Consider the following 19910-nt stretch of genomic DNA (forward strand, 5'->3'; position numbering starts at 1 on the left):
AAAAAAAGTACAAAACAGAGAAGTTGACCCGGAAATATAAGGTTTTACTCTGAAAGAACACATCCGGTGTAGATGTTTCCCATGTTTTGACTCTGTTGCCTCTCAGTTTAGTTTCAATTTAAGTCTATACACGTTTACATTAGATATATTAAGCCGCCATGTCCCGGGGGTCCAGTGCAGGGTTTGACCGCCATATCACCATCTTCTCTCCGGAAGGAAGACTCTACCAAGTCGGTAAGTAGTGAGAATGATGAACAAAACTCAACCTGCTCTGTCATCACAACAGGCTAACATGCTAACGTTAGCAACTTATATGTTGCACATTCGTACTTCACTGTTATTTAAAAAAATTCACTACATTTTTAAATGGTCATAATGACTGTTATTAATGTATGTCTTTATTCAACTATAATGGAATATAGTTGTAACTAAGTAACTGAATGTTTCGTTATGTTGCAGTTTTGCTAGCTTATCAGCTATCTTAATTTAGCTGTGAGGAGCTAACATAAGCTAATGTTTTGATAACTATTTGTTATTCAATTGTAATTATATTATTATTTAACAACTACTCAACTAACTTTAGCAAAATATTCACTTGTGTTCGGACAATCCTTATTATTAATGTCCTACAATACGTGTTTTAACTGTGCTGTATTACATGTAACTGTTTTAAACCTGTTTCACTAAAATGCCCCTATCCATATGTCACAAAGGTATTGTGTAATACTGGGTCATGTTTGTGTACAATTAAATGTTAAACAGCTAACTAGGTTGAACCAGGGCCGGACTGGGACAATAAGTCAGGCCGGGAATTATACACCCAGCCAGGCCACTACCAGTTTTTTTTTGTGCCATTTTGCTGGATTTATTTGTCAATATTTACAGCGTTGCTGCCCATAGTGATAGCCCTATACTTTAAATCTACTACCCCAGAATAAACATAATGGACATGGGTTACTATAAAAAAAAAATTGTGCAAATGTATTTGGGAACCTATCCATGTGAACATTGGGGTCGACCTCAAATCCTCTAGGGGGGTCTGGGGGCATGCTCCCCCGGTAAGATATATATTTTTTGGAGTTAAATGCATCAATCTGGTGCACTTTGAGGGGAAAATAAAGAGACTAAATCTATGGAAATACCCATATGAAATAGAACTGTATACATTTCAATAATCATACATGGCCATAACCAATAACATACCATATCCAATATGAAAAAACATTGAAACTTGTTTATTTATTTATTTATCTTTGGTTCACTTATAGTTGTGAGTGTGTCTGGGCTCCTGAACCAGCCTCACCCGTCTCCCCCCTGCTCCTCTTTGAGGCAGCAGCAAAGACTAGTTTTTAGCTCTCGACAAGTTTTAAAAGTTTATCTTGCCTTTTTTCACCTATTTAAATTTTTTTTTTTATTCATGCATATTTTACTAATCACTCCCCCCTCAAATGGAAATATTTGTTTAAATAAATGGTGACCAAACTGTTTGAGACCCACTGAGATAACTTAGACTAAGTTAACTATCTAAACACTCAGTGAGTCCTTTAGCTCACCTGAGCCTCTCAGTCTGACAGGAGAGGACTCTCCCTCCACCTTGTTGTTGAAACAGCTCCGTATATCCGTTAGAGCAGCTAGCTAGCACCAGATGCTAACAACAACAATACATGTAACCGGTGCGTGCTCTCTCTCGCTCGTGCCACACATACACACACACAACGAGTGTGCGAAAAAGTACACGTCCCACCGTCCGGGACGTGTTATTTACAATATCGGACAAGTAGATCTGTCAATTGAATTGTCCGGGGGACAAGTGACGTTTATTGACAAATTATTGATACATTCAGTTTACAAAAGGCAGAACTCATTCGCAAATTGTATGTGTCCGCCATTGTTCGTTTAGAAATGTTAGTTTCGGTTCTGCTTGTCGATTCCTAAGGAAATGCATCTCGCCGCTTTCTGTACAGTTAGACGGGGGGTGGGGTGGGAAGTGTAGCACAGTGGCAGTGTTGGGAAGCAAAACTCGGTTCCGAGTAGGAATAAATAACAATTGTCCGGTACCGGGATTAAAAAGAGTTGTGAGGACAGGAGGCGAGGCCGAGCCCCGCGGACTGCAGCTCTCTCATATGCTCCGTATCAGCTGATCGCTGCACAGTGCACAGCGTCTCTCTCTCTCTCTCTCTCTCTCTCTCTCTCTCTCTCTCTCTCTCTCTCTCTCTCTCTCTCTCTCTCTCTCTCTCTCTCTCTCTCTCTCTCTCTCTTTCTACACACAGCAGATCCGCTGCCCGTTTAACAGCCTCATCTTTGTCAAACTTTCTTATGTTCTTTCTCTAACACGTAATGAAGGTTATTAAGCGTTTTAGCTCCTGGCATGTTGCAGTGTAACATCAGAGGAGACTGGGCCAATTGTACATTCTCAAACTGCACCACTTAGAACTAACTAAACAATGCATAGATTATTTTTATATAATTGTATTCAATAACTGTAGAAAACTAAACAGTATGAAGTGATTTGTAAATAGGAATACAGATTTTACTTAATGTTTTCATAAATATGTTTTTCTCCCAGTTTGACTTATTTTTACCATCTCAAAGAACCGGAATCGAGAACCGAAAATAACCGGAATCAAAAAGCAGAACCGGAATCGTTCAAATCCAAACGATATCCAACCCTATGTGTGATGCAGATAGGGTTAGGGTTAGGGTTATTTTTCCGAAATATGGTCCCATGGACCGGAAGTAGATGGGCGTGACTTCGCCACTCTATTGGGAAACCTCCCGGTCCTCCCGATGGCCAGTCCGGGCTTGGGTTGAACCCTGAAATAAAGAAAGGTTTGCCAGTATCGTGAAAAGGGCACTATTGTAACTAAATATGTTGTTCCCCTTCCATCTATCTTCAGAGTATGCCTTCAAAGCCATCAACCAGGGAGGACTGACCTCCGTAGCGATCAGAGGAAAGGACTGTGTTGTGGCTGTCACACAAAAGAAAGTCCCAGTCAGTATACACAGACACACACATAAGTTTGTTTTTCTGTGTTTTTCACAAAGCATCTGGTCAGATTCCACATCTGTAGTAATGATGGTCATTGCATTACTATGTTGTGTACCTTTCTGTGTTTACAATGTCTTTGTCTTGTTTTTCTCAGGACAAGCTATTGGATGCGAAGACGGTCACACATCTGTACAAAATTACAGAGAACATTGGCTGTGTTATGACTGGCATGACTGGTAAGCAATATCCACTTGAATGCATGCGTAACAAAAAAATAGTGTGCTATTTCAGTCATTTGACAAATCTAGCTGCAGCAGAACATAACATAAAAGTTGCAAAAGTGTCGTAGCTAGCAAAATAAAAAACTAAAGTATTCCAAAGCTGACCAGAGAAACGCATTATTTGCTATTATTTATTAGTTTATTTTATAAATTTTATTTTACAGTGCACAATAATAGACATTTCTGTAAATGCGCCTGAGTTAGCTAAGAGGCTTTTTTTCATCTGTAATTCCTGGACAGATGTTATCCCTAATAACAAATCATTAAATAGAGGCTCACAATAAATTAAAAAAACATACTTAGCAAAAAGATAGACAAATGTGGATTGTTCTCTTTCTGTAGCTCAAATTCATTGGACATCAGCCTCAACAGAAAAATAAAATTGACTAAAATAATTTCTCCTGCACGAGATAATGCGATTTCCTCTACCCGTTTTCTTTTGAACAGTAATTGAAAGTGATTTAATTGGGTCAGTGACAACCATACAACCATGATCCGTTTACATAAAGAAGTGTATAATTAAATTCAACTGTATTGTCATTGCACAGAGTACAACGAAATGCAGTTTGCATCCAACCAGTAGTAAAGTGCATCCAGTTACTATTCATTTGCATAACAAACAATGTTATAGTAATGTAAAGAAAACGTATTGATATGAATTGAATGCACATGGAGAAAGTTGTCGGCTCTATGATGTATACATACAGGTGTGCCGGGGAAGAAACTTGGTGACTTATTTCTTCAATTAAATCGATACATTATTCATTACAAAATGCCTTTTTTCTGCCTCTTCCTCCCTCCAGCTGACAGCAGGTCTCAGGTGCAGAGGGCTCGGTATGAAGCGGCTAACTGGATGTATAAGTACGGCTATGAGATCCCTGTGGACATGTTGTGCAAACGCATGGCAGACATCTCTCAAGTCTACACACAGAACGCAGAGATGAGGCCCCTAGGCTGCTGTGAGTCTCATGTGGATTGTTTGACAAACATAACTTTAATGAGTTTCCAAATCCTTATTCTCAATAATGTGTTACTTTGTGAGGAGAGCTGTGCTGGTGCAAGTTTTCATATTTAGCGTTACTTAGTGATCTGAATCTGTTTTGTAAGGAGTGTAATAAGTCAAGTTTAAAAAGTGTCAAAGGGTTTTAAAACAAAATATCGAGAGCTACAATCAAGATATTATATCTGTGTAAACATTGAACAAGGTTGTTTAATACTGTTTATGAGTTTCCTTCAAAGTGCTGTTTAGAATATTTCTCAGAATCCCTTTGGTGAATATGTATATCCCTTTCTTCACTCCATCCCCTTCCAGGTATGATCTTTGTGGGTCTGGATGAAGAGTTGGGTCCTCAGCTGTATAAGTGTGATCCAGCCGGATACTACTGCGGCTTTAAGGCCACTGCAGCCGGAGTCAAGCAGACTGAGGCCACCAGCTACCTGGAGAAGAAAGTCAAGAAGAAACTGGATTGGACTTATGAGCAGACCATAGAGGTATTGCACACATATAGTGTAAACACATAGAATTAACAAAGTGATTCAAAAGGTGTACATGCCCCTGGTGTATCCCCCTGGGACACTGGCCATTCATTTGTGTCCAATGTGGGAGACGTGAGACTAAGGCCCTTTATTTCAAACAGCATGTAAGCAGTTTGTATGAATCCTGTGAAAAGCACATCCTTGGCTTTCTGTTGTCCATCAAAGCACACATTGTCTTTTTAAATAGTCAGAATTGACCTAAGTGAGTGAGGGGGTCAAATGTGTGAGATATGTTGTTACTGTTGTCTGTAAGGATGTTGTTATTTAGTCTTTTATAAGTGTGTTTATTTTAAGCCATTCCAAATACACATTTTAACTGATGTGCTTTTTAAGAGACTTGCTTCTTCTGATTTTCAGAAAATGTAAGATCTTGTTATTTCCAAGTCATCTTGAAACATAGTTAAAAAGATTGTTCCGTATCCACTACAAGAGATATTGTTATAAAACAATTAGGGCCGGGACTTTAACGCGTTAATTAAGATGAATTAATTACACAAAAATGAACGCGTTAAAAAAATTAACGCATTTTAATCGCACTTATTTTTGCACAGCGGAACGTTTCTCACTGGATGCGTTTCAGGCGTACCGATTATACTGGAGCACCAACTAACGTTCATGACTTCAGCATGGGACTTCAAACAACAACAAACCACGGTGAACAATAGTCAAACATGAACGAACAAGCTGATGAGACCGCTTTGGTCGGCCCCGTGGATGGGACATTTTGTTTTAAAAAACGGACGGATGGAAGCGTCGATAAAGAGCACGGTTGTGTGCAAATTATGCAAAAAAGAATGTGCATATCACCGCAGCACATCAAGCCTAAAGTATCACCTAAATGCAAAGCATGTAGCAGCTAGCGTGGACGTTAGCCCGACTCCGAGTGCAAGGAACCACACCCTGACCCAACCCACACTCAGCCAGATGACTGGTTTCAGGGCCAGGATGAGTAAGTCCACGTCTGAGAAAATAACCAACTCCCTAGCTCACTAATACAGGGCTCGACATTAAGGACTGCCCGATGGCCCGGGGCCATCTAGTATTTAGCTCGGGCAATTAAGCCTCACCTGCTGGTTGCCCGATCGGGCAACCTATTATGCCAGTATCATGCAGCTCGCGGATCCAGTAATGAGTGACCCGACAGTAAAACTAAACATATCTACAGTATAACTAGTTTAGGTAGTTTGAGAGGTAATTAAAATAGCTACGTGTGATATTCTAACCTGAAGTGTGTGTTACTTTTGTTCCGCTCACCGCTGCAGCTGATCTCTCTCTCCCGTCAGATTAGACTTCACTCGCGTTTATGTCCATATCGATCAGATCCAGCTAGTTCTAGCTAATGATAGACTACCTGCTTATTAAAAGACAACTACACAATAAGTGTCGCTATGCAACTGGATGAGGCCACAAAGTATAGCACAGCATTATGCATTTGTTTACATGCCCACCGGAGCCCCGAGGCATTACCAACAGATCAACGCACAATCAACCCACACAGGACATCTCTTTCTCCACATTAAGTGTTAGACATTAGAGTTGACTATTCTTGTCTGTCACATACTCTTCTTGTCTGTCACATACTCTTCTTGTCTGTCACATACTCTTCTTGTCTGTCACATAAGTGGCGCAACTGAAGCGGTATTGCTCTAAAGGGAAATGATTTTGACCGAAGATATTTAGATTTGCCGGCTAACGGGAACTCTGACGTGTGCTTCGCGGATGCGCTCGGCTCCTCTCGACTGCTGCTCGGGTCTGCTCGGTCAGCTTCCGGATGAGGAGGCATTCGTTCGACCAACTTACAGTAGTTAACATTACAAACATTTTTAACAGGGGCCATAATAGTGTAAATAATGTTTGTTTTGGCAGTTATAACTGAATGTAATGTTTTCTACTTTTTTCCATCTGGGAAGGCATTTGCCTTCATCAGATGGAAAGTGTTTTGACCAACAACTTAAGTGTTTCTTATAGCTATGCAGGAAGCGAGCAAACACAAACAAGAACAAACAAACAAGTGAAATGAAGAATACAATTGAAATTGTACAATATAATATTGTGGTGGTTCATCTTATAATTCAGTCTAGAGAATGCACCAGACAGCATCTAAGACCTGCAAAAATGAAAAAATGTCTAGGGGGAGGCCCCCCAAACCCTTCGTGCCATTTCGTCCGCATGCATTTTTCAGGGAAATCTCTATTGGGCTCAGGGCCATCTGTAAATTAGCTTAGATGGCCCTGTGCTTACAAATGCGATTTTAAAAAATGCGATTAAAAATGCGATTAATTTCGATTAATTAATTACAAAGCCTCTAATTAATTAGATTAATTTTTTTAATCGAGTCCCGGCTCTAAAAACAATTATACATAAAACATTACTAAAAAAAATCTATACTTGCGATATGTTTCTTGCATCACAGTAACTTAAACTATGTTAAACAAAAATCATATTTTACAATTTTATTTTTACGTTTCGTAATATTACGATATGCAATGCAACATTGGATTTCTGTCATAAAACAGACCTGCTGAATATCTTGTCTTGGAATTTCAGTTGGGAAATTCAGGGAGTTCTTTGGATGTCAGAACAGCAGGGAGTTTTACAATTGTGTAACCAAACTAGAATGTTAATGCGTTACTTTGCAAGTCAAAAACCAAACGGTCGAAGCCATCAAAAGGACCAACATGTCAATAATTGATGTAGCTATACAAATCAGGCACTGATATGATCAAACTGATATTATTTTTAGATATTTTATTTCAAAAAATAGGGCTGCAACTAACAAGCTCATTGTTGATTATTCTTTTATTTGTTGTTGGGTCGGTTAAATGGTAAATACAATGTCAATCAGTGCTTCCCAAAGCCCAAGATGATGTCATCAAATGTCTTGTTTTGGCCTGAACTCAAATATATTCATCTCTTATCTATTTCTCGGGCGCAATGTTTATTTTGTTCCCCCTCTCTCCTTTCTTTTCTCTAATGCTTATTGTGACAATTCTCTTCTCAATACAGACGGCTATCTCATGCCTGGCCACCGTTCTGTCCATTGACTTCAAGCCCTCTGAACTAGAGGTGGGAATTATCACTACAAAAGGATCTGGATTCAAGTGAGTATTTGTCCTCCTACAAAGAAAGTAAATCAATAGAAATCCCTCTTTAATTTCAACCCTTGATGAATTATGAATCGTATAAATTGAAGCAAAGGTTAGCAACTGGAAGACATAATTAAGACATACAGTATCTAAGTGTCCTCTGAATATTACTTGCCTTGTAATCAGCTTAAATGTAACCTTAAATTCATATCGTTTTCATTTTGTATTACTACGATCATTTATTTCATTTGTTTATTTTGTTTAGTTTTGTTGTTCCGTTGCTGTGTTTATCAGTTTTACCTACACTTTATGTAAAAACACGAGTTTGTATTCTGAGACAAATGCATCTGGTAAATAAGTCAATAAATAAATAAAAATGATCAAATAAATATAAAAACCTGTGTAGGGAATATAATGCTGACCATGAGTAAATTACCTTTTTGCACTTTCTAGTTTATTTCAACTTCCTGGATGCATTTTAAGAACCAATCTTTGCTGTTTATCTAAACAAACAGTCGCCACTACTCCTGCAGAAGTCTTGCATCTTTGTGCTGACACTGACAAAAGTGAAATCCCTTAAGCATGTGTTGGCTTTGTCAATATCTCCTCGGGGTTATTTCTAAAAATGGATAAGAACAGACTAATGGAAATTCCCCTTAAAACAAAAGCAGGGATAAGATCAGAGGAAGGGCTTAGAGGGTTCAATGTGTTCCCAACGTGTCCGTGTTTGAAGGCCTAAAAACATCTGGCATAACAGAAAAGGATGCCTGTTAACTTCTGTGTTTGTGCTCCAGGATTCTGTCAGAGACTGAGATCGATGTCCACCTGGTGGCTTTGTCTGAGAGAGAATGATGAGACTCTGAAAAGGATGAATGGCAACATCAGAAACCCCCCCCCTCCACCTCCTCCTCTGCAAAAAGGTCTCGCCTACAGGGAATGAGTTGGTCTCGTCTTGTTCCAAAGAGGTGGCGGTTGAAATACAAAGATAAACAGTTATTAGCAGGTGGGTGGAAACGTTACCCATCTGCACCAACACCTCCTTTAGCATCGTCTCTGACTGGACACGATATTCTCCACATATCCACCCCTCCTGTATTTTCTGGAAAGATGCGGAACATTCACATCAGTACCACCACACCAGTCTGATATCTCCTCCTCTGTCTGGATGGAGCCCAAACGACTTTAGTTGATGAGTGCGACATGAGCAGATTGAAAAGATGGGGGATAGTAACACGACAACAACAACAACAACAACAACAACAACAACAACAGCACAATAACCTCTCAATACCTCTTAGTATAGAGTAGTGAAGGATTGAGTCCTAAAACCCGGGAACGAGCAAGCATTTTTGCAAAACGGAACGTGTTTTTATTTAGATGCCTGAAATAAGGTCTGTGGTTAATGAAAGTTTCCAGAACATTCACGTTAGTAGTTCACCTTTATGCACCCGTTAGCTGCAGCTAAACCGGACTACCGAACGTCATTTTGCTGAACATTAGCTGCCTTTAGCTTAGAGTGAGTGATGCGCAGTGATTGCTTGAGATTATCCTGCTGTACAAAACGTGTACGTATCAAACGTTTGTCTGAAATAAGTTCTATGCGTATACTATACAATCTTTCGGGATTTTCACGCTTTGATCGAAGACATAAAATGCGTCAATAAATACCCGACTTGTGAATGTCCGGAGCTTCTACGTGTAAAAAAACTGCGTTTGCTAACAAGTTGATGAACGAGGCTATTAAACGTCATCAAGCAGAAAATTAGCCGCCTTTAGCTTAGCGGTATTCAACTAACTGTCATATAGTTTGTTTAAAGCCCAACGTTAGCTTTTTTACTTATTGCGATTGCATTTATGACAAAAAAAATCATTAAAGTTGTGTTGATATTTGGAGATCATCCTGCTGAAGAAAGTAAGTATCATAAACACATTAGCCACAGATCTTATTTTATTCATGTTCCAAAAGCCCATGAAACTTCGGGGTCGGCCTACAAAGATACGTCACCACTGCACCATTTTTTACTTGGCTTCTTGAGTCGCTGTATTTCAACAGTGCTTCCAAACTTTACTCAGGGCTGCCACATACATTATTTTGATCTAAATTAAAGTGCCACCCCCTCCTCTCCACTGTTTGTAGTTCCAGGGTGACTTCTATGCTCTGGTTTAGGACGGTCACCCCTGTCTCACCCTGAATCAGAGCATAGAGGTCTGCTCAGGTCAACAGGAAGTCGCTGATTATTTCATTCTCTCCCCTTGTGTCTCAACCCCCCTTCTCTCTGCTGCCATTGTTGTAAATTGCACTTCTAATAAACACAATGTTTTTATTGAACATCTTCCCTGTTTTTCTTTTCTCCACATATGAATTTGGGTTATCAAGAGACCGTCTGTCCAGCTCAGCTAACATTACATTCACATTGGTGAAAGGGGCTATAACAATGACTTACTGGAGTTTGAATCAAGAGGATAAATATCACAAAAGTAGATTTAAATGAAAATTGTTTCTAAAATCATAGATGCCTGTTTGATTGATAAAAACATATGTTGTTTAACATAAGAATAAAGGATCAAATTCAAACAATTACAGAAACAACGGATTGAATAAACCCTCTATCACACAGTTGCTTGCTCAAGGACACCATGGCAGTGAAATGGGACCTTTCCAAGTACCAGTCCACACTCTCTTCTCTTCTGGGACTTGAACCAGCCACGATTCTGCATTTGAGCCATCCTAATAGAAGGACCATATTAGCTGCCTAAGGAGGGGCAGCTAATATGTACAGTGCCCGGGGAGCATTGTAGTAGGACTTTAACCTTCGACCTTTCGTTTGCCAAGTACCTACAGACTGAGCCCCCACTGCCCTACAATTGTTTGATATGAGTTCAACTGTACAGTCCAATGTATTCACAGCTGTTCTAAAGTCATGCTATGTCTCCATGGTAAGACTTGCAGTGTGTAAAGCCAACATACTTGGCATGATCTGTGTGTTTAACAGTGACTTCTGATATGTATGTTACAGGAACTAAGTAAGTAGGAGTAAAACCCCCTTCCTCGAACTTGACTGAAGCATCCTGTTGTTCCGTGGAGATTCCCTTCTTTTGGAGGAATGAGAAGCAGGAATGTCGTGAACAGCTGAGTGTTCTGTTCCTGGGAATTTCCTGTCCCTTCTTTCTGAACCCCACCCTCCCAAAAACGTCCTGATGTAGATGACTGAGCAAATAAACACAGAATTCCCCGATGCTCTTATCTCTTTCTACACACACACCCAGCTGGAGGAACTGCTGCAAGGTCTTATGCCCGCTACTTCCTCATTCAGTGGAAAGGAGTTGTTGAGTTATCAGTCACTTCCTGCCCGGAATGCATTATATGGAAATAAAAGGACTGAAAGTCAGCTGTCATGCTGCGATGGAGGCATTTATAGCAGCAGACACCGTGACGGCAGAAGGAAGGCACATGGTCATTTCTCGTATAATTGCAGCCTTAAAATATCATCACGCGCCGATTATTATTTACTGGATCTTCTAGGATCTTTCTTATGTAATAAGAGAGAGCCTCCTTCTAGGACCAAGGAGCTCAATGCATATGCAGTTTTTCTGAATTTCAGATAATGAGCACTTTTCTTGTTATGAACAAAAAAGAGATCTAAGGAAGAGGGTTTTGATGTCTTTTTTTTTAAGATCCTACCAAAAGTGATTTTGGTTCTGAGGAATAAGTCCCAATTCTGAGTTCAAATACAATTATTCTGATTTTAATCTCAAAAAGGAAATTCACTTTCCGTCAGATCTCATATCTTTCACATGTGGCCCTGTTCTTCTTCCGTAGAAAACGGTGTGTTGTTCTGAGTTAACAACATTATTGTTTGAGAGGTAAAAAAATTATTAACCAGATTATTAAAATTCTCTGAAAACTAACATTGAAGCTATTTTCCTGAATACACAAGAGTATCTCTGATATCTCAAAGTACTGAGAAATGTGCTTGTTTTACTGAAATTAGAAGCTCTAATTCTAAACTTCATGGGATTTCTTTTACATTTGGAGGTACTGGTATCCTTTATTGATATAGATCATGTGTTCCTATTGGCAGCATAAAACATATTTCATGCATGTAAAGCCTCTTTTCTAACGAGAACAGATTTGATTCTTTCCTGAGAATCTAAAAAAAACCTTCAATTCAGAAAATTGCCTCCATTTTAACCACCCCAGTCCCCACACATATACCAACAAAGTTCTTCTGTTAAATATGAGTGTTTTTAATTTAACTGGAGTGTGCTGGACTGTTCGCTGTCTCACATATACAACCTGCTCAACTGTACACGTTCCATAAAAAATACATCTTTGTATACACAGCATTTACAATATCGTACAACAGAGCTGCTGCAGGTCCAGCTGTGTGGATGGATGTTTTTTTGTGACAAATGATTTTCACAGAATACAAGCAACCCTCTCAACATCATGTATTCACACATCTCGGCGCCTTTTCTCCACCCGCAGCCTGGAACGGCCGGTCCAATCTTACGCGTCCACGCCCGCGCCGTGTCACTGCACTCCTGGGCTCATGTGACGTCACTTTCTGGAAGAAGTCGACGTGCCGAGCCGTTTCTTTGTGTCCTTTACCGTCACAGCCTCCTGCCTCTGTAACTTCCTCTCTCTCCCTTCCTGCTAATGTCCGTTCCACTGGATGTCGTCATATCCCACCTACAAACACAAAGAAAGTGGTTACACACTTGCTAGAAAAATGCTACTTTTAATGCTACATCTCTGCTGTTTCGACACACACCTCCTCATCAGACTCCTCGTCCACTTCTTCCTCGCTGTCGTCTGATTCGCTGTCAGGCAGCTCCCTCAGTTCAGGATTGGTGAGAGAGTACAGTTCTTTCCGGATTCCGTCGTTGTGGCGGCCGTAGGTGAGGTGGAAGGGGGTGTGGCCTCCAGAGGTCAGGAGGTTGGGGTCCCCTCCTTTCTTCAGCAGCAGTTGGACCAGGGGGAGATTCTGCAGATCCACGGCGAGGTGCAGCGCACTGCGACCGTTCCGCTGTTCCTGAAGCACACAGAGAGGACACAAGGCTTTATTAGCAACAGGAGGGTGCTGTTCCAAAAAATACTACGGGTGGAAATCTTTCATTCTTTCAATTCGATTCTTTTGGATTATATTCCAAACAATTCTGGTTTCGTAGATAGAGGAACTCATTTAAGAAGCTACTCCATTGTGCTGTGGCCTTATAGGCCTTTATGAAACAGTTAAAAAGATTAAAGGAGATTTTATGTAGGGAAGATCATAACCTTGATTCTTACATACTTAAATGTATAATATGTGATTGGATAATTGTGTGTGTTGTTTACCTTCGCATTAATGTCAGCTCCTAGATCCACCATGTTCTCCACCAGCAACAGGAAACCCTGAACTGAGGCCAGGTGGAGGCAGTTCTGACCTGCAAGACAAAATCAAAGAATAATTAACAACTGACACCAGACCAGTACAAGCCATTTAATTTCTGAAGATTGACTGTGGACAAAGTATTAACTTTAATTGGGATTTACATTGTTTTGCCATTTTAACGCTGATTATTAAACGTTTATATAGTCCTATTGTGGCAAAATATGTTCATGTTTTTAATTTCCACTTTTTTATATAAATGTGGTTGCCATAAAAAAAAGGTGCCAACAATGCGATATTTAAGGCACAACAGGCCTAACTATATTTGGAACCTTAGCATCGAACAATCATGTTCCATGTCACTGATAGTTCTTGGATAGGAATGACTATGACATTCCCCTTTCTTGCTTAAATGTCTTCTTCCTCCTAACCATAGACATTCCTCTATTTAAATAGCAGTTCAGTGTCTCGCCTGTTTCCATGCACTGAGGGTGGGCCACCACAGAATGGAAATGACAGCCACAGAACATAATATTCTAATAATGTTAGAAACATAATAATTTAGCCAACCGCAGCTAAATCCAGACATTTTGGTTTCCTACCATGTAAACACGTATCGTTTGGAAAAGCAAATGCTCTATGTCTCACCATGATAGTTGCAGGCAGCCATCACCGTGTGCAAATGCTCTGGCCGACAGTTATTTGTGTGGACGCTGAAGCACAGCAGGTTGCCATGGCGACAGGCGATGTGAAGAGGCGTGTCCCCGCTGTCGTCCACCAGCGTGGGGTCGCACCCGGAAAGCAGGAGTTGCTGGCACACTTCTGCCTGTCCTGTTATTACCGCTAAGTGGAGAGGAGTCTGTGAGGGGAAGAAGTTCAGGCGCATCAGAAGGGGTTTCATTGTTTTATGAGATAAAAGACAATATTTATTGTTTGCTACTACAGCCATAGGTCCTATAGAATTATCACATTCACAGACTAAAACAAGAAGCAATATTTTAAATCTTCTTCAGTACCTGTCTCTGGTCATTTTGTGCATTGAGGAAGTCTGTGTTCTTGGACAGGTCTATAATTTGTTTGATGTAGTCCTTGGCCTCATGGATGATAGCCAGGTGGAGCAACCTATAAAGATAGAGAATGAAGGTAGAAAACCTGTTACAATACATACACACCTCACAGCTTAATCTGTATTATTGTTTTTCTTCCAACTGCAAATACACAAACATCACCCATATCTGTTACTTTTGAAGCTGTCCTTATTTATGTCATTTTTAGCGGTTTATAAAAGGCAGAATATTTTTCTTTCAAATGATAAAACCGGACAATTGTACGATGCTACATCAAGTAGGCCTACAGGTAAAGTGTTTTAATACTTCTGCATCCTATTTCTACTGATGTCTTCTGGAGAAGACAATAGAATGATACCTTGTATGTGTTTAAAAAAAAAAATAACTAACTTAAATCTGATTAGACGGGAAGTATATTCCTCAAAGATATCTCTGGATATTCAATACAGTCGATGGCCAAGTTTCCCAAAATATTCACATAAAATAATGTTTTCTTTTGTATCAACACTCGGAGCAATTTGATAGTTTGGCAAGTGCAAAACGGCGACCCTTTTTACACTTGTAAACATGGATGCTACTCCATGTTGGGGATAACTTTTTGATGCAATGGGGATACTTTCCTAAGAATGACGTTACAGCAAATGAGTGTAAATAAATACAAATGATCCCCCTTTTGAGGTGTTCCCCAGGGCCCAAATTGAGAACCACTGCCCCTCTGACCCCAGGTTGAATCTCTGTAACATGACACAGTTCCTGTCCTCAGTGCTGATGAATTAAGTCACAGTGTACAACTTTGACGCCATAGCACGTATGCATGTGCCCCAAGAACAGTAAGTCTTGAGGTTTTACTATATTTTCATGCGGATAAATAGTGTTCTAACGAAAACTTCCCATGGATTTACAATGGGAACAAATTGCAAATATGTATTCCAAACGAGAGTTACTCGCCAACTTCCACATATTTGCGTTACTTTTTCTAGGTTTTCCTTATTCTTGCTTCACGGGAGCGCGCTTCGGTAGGATTCCTTGGCGGCGCGCCCGGGACTTTCCCAGTCTGACCCACGGCCAAAGTAGGATCCCTCCTGATAATAGCCTTTTGTTTACGTCCGATTCCACTGTGTCTGACCGCAGCTAGCCCCATTATCAAACCGGACACCCTTTGTGTGTATTTTTAAAACTGCAGCAGTGTACTTTTATAAGCTATAATGCTGAAGTAAGCCTAAAACATTGAATAAATTAGTCCCGGGCCTGTGTTTTGTAATGGCAAGTTGGAGGAAGATAGTTCCCGACAGGAAAGGGATCAAATTACCTCCGAAGACCCAAACTGGGCCTAGCAAGGCGATACTGCAAGACTTCCGAAAACTCACAAACACCGCCTTGTTTAACTCTGTAGGGTTATTCCTGTAGTGACTTACGTATCTCCGTCTTCTGTGAGTTGTATTTTCCATTCCTGAAGCTCTCCGGTTACATCTTGTTTGTGCTGCGGAGGCTCACACTCCAGCTGCAGCCGACGGATCTCCGCCGCCACCGCCTGGTACTCCTCCTCCTTCAGGGAGTCCAGGCCGCTGTCCAGCCGCTCTTCTGTCGACGTAGGCGGCTTCCCTTCTTTAGAGTCTCGACTGTAATCCATTTGGTTTAATATACTGGTCCTGTGGAGGTCCATGGTTGGTTGTTTCTCGGGCCGAGGTGCGCTTGGTTGTGTACTAGCAGAGAGTTGTGCAGCAGTCTGTAATGCCCTCTGTGTGGCTGCCTGCAGCGGGCGGAGCTAACAACTAGGTGGGGGATTTCCAGAAAACTGTCACTCAGAATAACACATCACACAGATTGCTGGCTCCAAGAGGGGAATTCTATTCAGACACATATAAATACACTCTTCAGTTTGTCACCAACCGAGCAAAGTCTTTTTGCAGACTACATTTGCTGCAGTTAAAATATACATTTCTGCAGTAGATTTATTAATGGCAGACTTTCTCAATAAATAGGCATAATCTCTATGTGCAGCTCAAACTAGAAATCAGTAGCTGCTTTGAAAACATTCTCATTTATTATGCAAACTAAATAGTATTTAATCGCAAAAGCATTGTTGGGCAGTATGTATTTTGTATTTATTTATAGAAGGAACATGCATACAAAAACATTAATCTCAGCAAAGAGAAGAGATGCAATATGCCAGATTATAGCTAATAGCTCATTTCCATCTGTGGTCCTCAAACAGGTTCATAACAATCAATAAACAAATAATAACATTGCATGATCTCTATCAGTCAAACAATTTTAAAACCTGATTTAAGTACAGCTCAATAAATTAATACATAGTACACTTGAAATACACTTACATGATCTCGGTCACTCAAATAATTACAAAGCCTGATTTAAATTCAGGTTACGAACATAATACTTAGTACACTTCAAATACACTTAAATAAAAAATATCTAAGATATAGTATGACAATACAGTTCAAATAAAAAAAAAACTCAGATTACAGTGTAATTAATGTTGGCATGACTGGTTTCTTTGCACCATAGGAAAACGAGTTAAAATCAGTACAGGTTTTAAGTCCAACTGGAAGAGTATTCCAGTGCTTGATGGCCGTAAACGAAAATGCGGATCGAGGGTGAAAAGAGGTGCTGCAGCAGTATGAGAGAAATAAAGACCTTTTTGAACATTATAGCGGGGAAACATGTCACATTAGAAGTACAAAATACAAATATGAACCTGGAAATTAGCATATAAGGGCCCCTAAGGGCTAATATAATTAGCTTGCAAAGCGTTCCAATTAGCTCCCCAACACTGGCCTGAGGAGGAACTCAGACAATTCAAGCCGCATCACACCACACATCACCTCAATTAATCCTATGCAAATTCTTCAAGAAGGGAAAGCCCATGAGGAAATCATAATAACTTCAAGCACAGGCTTGTTATATGGTTGCACAAGTGTTGTCACATTAAAGAGTTGCTGTCAGTGAGGAATGTTTGCATGGAAAGTCCTATAAATACTGCACATTTATTCAGCACATTTGGGCTGAATCATTGAAAAGGAATTGTTGCAGCATCCCGCTGACCTGCAGGGGGGCTTGGGGTGAACAGGAGTTTCTCCAAACCTCAAATGTTAGCATAATGTGATTTCAGTTTGTTTATGAAAATAATACGATGTGCAAGAGCAGGCCTGCAGTGGAGTTTCCCCCGAACACCCGCAGATGTTGACCACATGGTCACGTTTATGTGATTGTTGTTACATATTTATTTCCCTTTGATTTATCATTGACAGCTTTTATTCTTTATGGCTAACTGTTCCAAATAATATTTGCATTATGTGTGTATCTGTTTTGATTTATATTCTTGCAGTGGTACACTAACTGTGCTGCCAAATATCTCCTAACATAGTGAATGACAGCACTGCTGGTTTTACACCGAGAAGAGGATTAAAGTCGCAGTGCCTTTTAATAACCCCGGTATCAAATCCCTCACTCAGTTCCTCTGCAGATAGAATGGAAAGACTCCAAGTTCTGGATAAGCCCGCGAGACTTTGCGAGCCTGTGACCTCTCCCTTTAACAACAAACATGGAGTTGAACGTGATGTTCCAGAGGCCTGAGGGAAACTCCGGGCTTGTTTTGCCTCCCATTGTTCCGTCTGCGTGACCGGTTAGCTCAGGCTCTGCTCTCAGCACATTATCACCGTCACGTGAGCCACTGTGGAGCAACACATTAGGATTCATGCACAAAAAAAGAGAATGTTAACTAGATTTGGGTATTTGCCATGTTGCATAATGTCGAATAATTCACTTTGCAATTATTGCACGTCTTAGTTTACCATTCTGCATCCAGATGTATTAGTTTCGGAAGCAGGAATGTGCAAAAATAAACCACAGGCCACACGTACACCCACATTTCATTCTGAATTCATGTTATGTATCTAGCCTTCTTATCACAGTCAGCTGTGAAAGAACTCTAATAAAACAGGACCTCCGTCTGAACCATGATAAGGAAGATGAATGAAGGAAAGGAATGCTAGCAGGAAGACAAATGCTAAACAAGGCACACATTTGTACAGAACTGCATTCATTTAGACATTTAGTATTTCAAGAATAATACTACATATTTGCAAAATGTTTACACCCTTTTACATAATTCAACCTTGATTGAATCAGTGTATATTGTAGTTGCTTTGGAGTTTATTTTCTGAATAGTGGATGAAACAGACAAAAGTAATTTGATTAAGTTCTATCAAATCGATTTTAAAGAGGACTTATTATGCTACATTTCAGGTTCATATTTTATTGTGTGCCTCTACTGTGACAAGTGTCCATGCTTTAATGTTTAAAAAGCTCTTAATTCTTTTCCTACTGCCTGTGCTGCAGCACCTCTTTTCACCCTCTGTCTGAACCAGAGCCCAGCAGAGCCTGATTGGTTAGCTGGCCAGCAGTTTTGTGAGTTTCTCCAGAATATGTATGAATTGTGAGTTCAAACTGTTGCTTAAGTAACATTACAGTAGTAAATATTATCTGAGAAATGTATTAAAGCATCACAAACTTTAGAGGGATTAATGCATCTTCCAACTCATGTGTAATGCTTTTAATATTGTACTTTTTAAAATCAAGCTTGTAGATTTGGGAGAGTTTATTGTGTTTGCTAAAACGTTTGGACTGTCTCAGACCATAGAGATATATCGTGTATGAATTTGGAAAAAGGGCATAGCTCTCCTTTATACCATTACAAGTTTAAACAAATATATTAACATCCATACATGATATCCCTACGGTCCATTGACAATTAATTGGAAAGAATGTTAAAGACGATAGCAACAAGGGGAATATTTTCGGTATATACGGGTACATTTACTGTTTCACATCTGATAAAACTACAATAGAGAAAGCTAATTTGTGCAGAAAAATTATAATAATTAGAATTATTGTTATCCTTTCAAAATAAAAGTTTTCTTACTCTAAAAATGTATAGATTCCCTTTGTGAGCTCCAGCATTCCTCTTAAATATGACATAAGAGAATAGTCATACACTAATTTGTGTCTGTATGCACACCTGCTTGTAGAATCTGTGCACGTGTGTATGATTGTGCCGTGGGAATCCCTGGGAATACTGGACATGAGTAGACATGTTTAACTCAGCATGACTCATCATGAATCACTTAATCAGCCACACATAGTGAAATGCATTATGGTAATAGTCAAAGTGAACACTGACTCATCAAATCACGTTCCTAACATATGACTTTGTGGAGTTTGAAAGTATGTCGGTGACAAAACAAAAATCCCTGTTCACTTTGGAACACTTACGGGCTTTACAGTTTTACCTGTTTTTTTACGTGCTTCCCCACTTCCTGCTTCCTGTAGCTGAAGCTTTATGCTGAATTTCCTGCAGGACTTCACACTGTCACATGCTGTACGTTATGTGGTGTTTCTGCAGTCACTCCCTCAATATTCATCTTTATTTCAAACAGTCAAACATTTTATAATGACGCTGAAAACCAAAAATAATAACGTGTAATTAAAATACATTTTAGTCAAAGGAATGTACATGCCTGTGCTATTTAAATATCTTTTAAAATTAGATTTGTTTTTAT

The 19910-nt window shown here is 39.8% G+C and overlaps 2 protein-coding genes across 2 annotated transcripts; one reads left to right on the forward strand and one right to left on the reverse strand.

Moving 5' to 3' along the window:
• The first annotated feature begins 57 nt into the window (after window positions 1-57).
• Window positions 58-10221, forward strand: psma6a (proteasome 20S subunit alpha 6a). Its single transcript, XM_034110919.2, has 7 exons — window positions 58-234; window positions 2898-2992; window positions 3144-3225; window positions 4074-4229; window positions 4583-4761; window positions 7813-7907; window positions 8687-10221. The coding sequence occupies exons 1-7, from the start codon at window positions 159-161 to the stop codon at window positions 8742-8744; spliced, it is 741 nt and encodes a 246-aa protein (XP_033966810.1). The 5' UTR covers window positions 58-158; the 3' UTR covers window positions 8745-10221.
• Window positions 10222-11622: 1401 nt separating this feature from the next.
• nfkbiab (nuclear factor of kappa light polypeptide gene enhancer in B-cells inhibitor, alpha b) lies at window positions 11623-16081 on the reverse strand. Its single transcript, XM_034110918.2, has 6 exons — window positions 15747-16081; window positions 14281-14386; window positions 13913-14123; window positions 13231-13319; window positions 12668-12928; window positions 11623-12585 (listed from the first exon to the last, which is right to left on the reverse strand). Exons 1-6 carry the CDS (start codon window positions 15992-15994, stop codon window positions 12550-12552), a joined length of 951 nt encoding a protein of 316 aa, XP_033966809.1. The 5' UTR covers window positions 15995-16081; the 3' UTR covers window positions 11623-12549.
• Window positions 16082-19910: the final 3829 nt, after the last annotated feature.

This window comes from Pseudochaenichthys georgianus, chromosome 22, assembly GCF_902827115.2.
Source record: "Pseudochaenichthys georgianus chromosome 22, fPseGeo1.2, whole genome shotgun sequence".
NCBI classification, from domain to species: domain Eukaryota; kingdom Metazoa; phylum Chordata; class Actinopteri; order Perciformes; family Channichthyidae; genus Pseudochaenichthys; species Pseudochaenichthys georgianus.

What these genes read in the sequence shown, in the direction of transcription:
- psma6a (XM_034110919.2), top strand. Translation starts at nt 159, where the DNA reads ATGTCCCGGGGGTCCAGTGCAGGGTTTGACCGCCATATCACCATCTTC. An exon ending in AGGAAGACTCTACCAAGTCG is followed by an intron (nt 235 to 2,897) that starts GTAAGTAGTGAG and finishes ATCTATCTTCAG; the next exon opens with AGTATGCCTTCAAAGCCATC. An exon ending in TCACACAAAAGAAAGTCCCA is followed by an intron (nt 2,993 to 3,143) that starts GTCAGTATACAC and finishes TGTTTTTCTCAG; the next exon opens with GACAAGCTATTGGATGCGAA.
- nfkbiab (XM_034110918.2), bottom strand. Translation starts at nt 15,994, where the DNA reads ATGGACCTCCACAGGACCAGTATATTAAACCAAATGGATTACAGTCGA. An exon ending in CTCACAGAAGACGGAGATAC is followed by an intron (nt 14,387 to 15,746) that starts GTAAGTCACTAC and finishes CTATCTTTATAG; the next exon opens with GTTGCTCCACCTGGCTATCA. An exon ending in GAGCTGACATTAATGCGAAG is followed by an intron (nt 12,929 to 13,230) that starts GTAAACAACACA and finishes TGTGTGCTTCAG; the next exon opens with GAACAGCGGAACGGTCGCAG.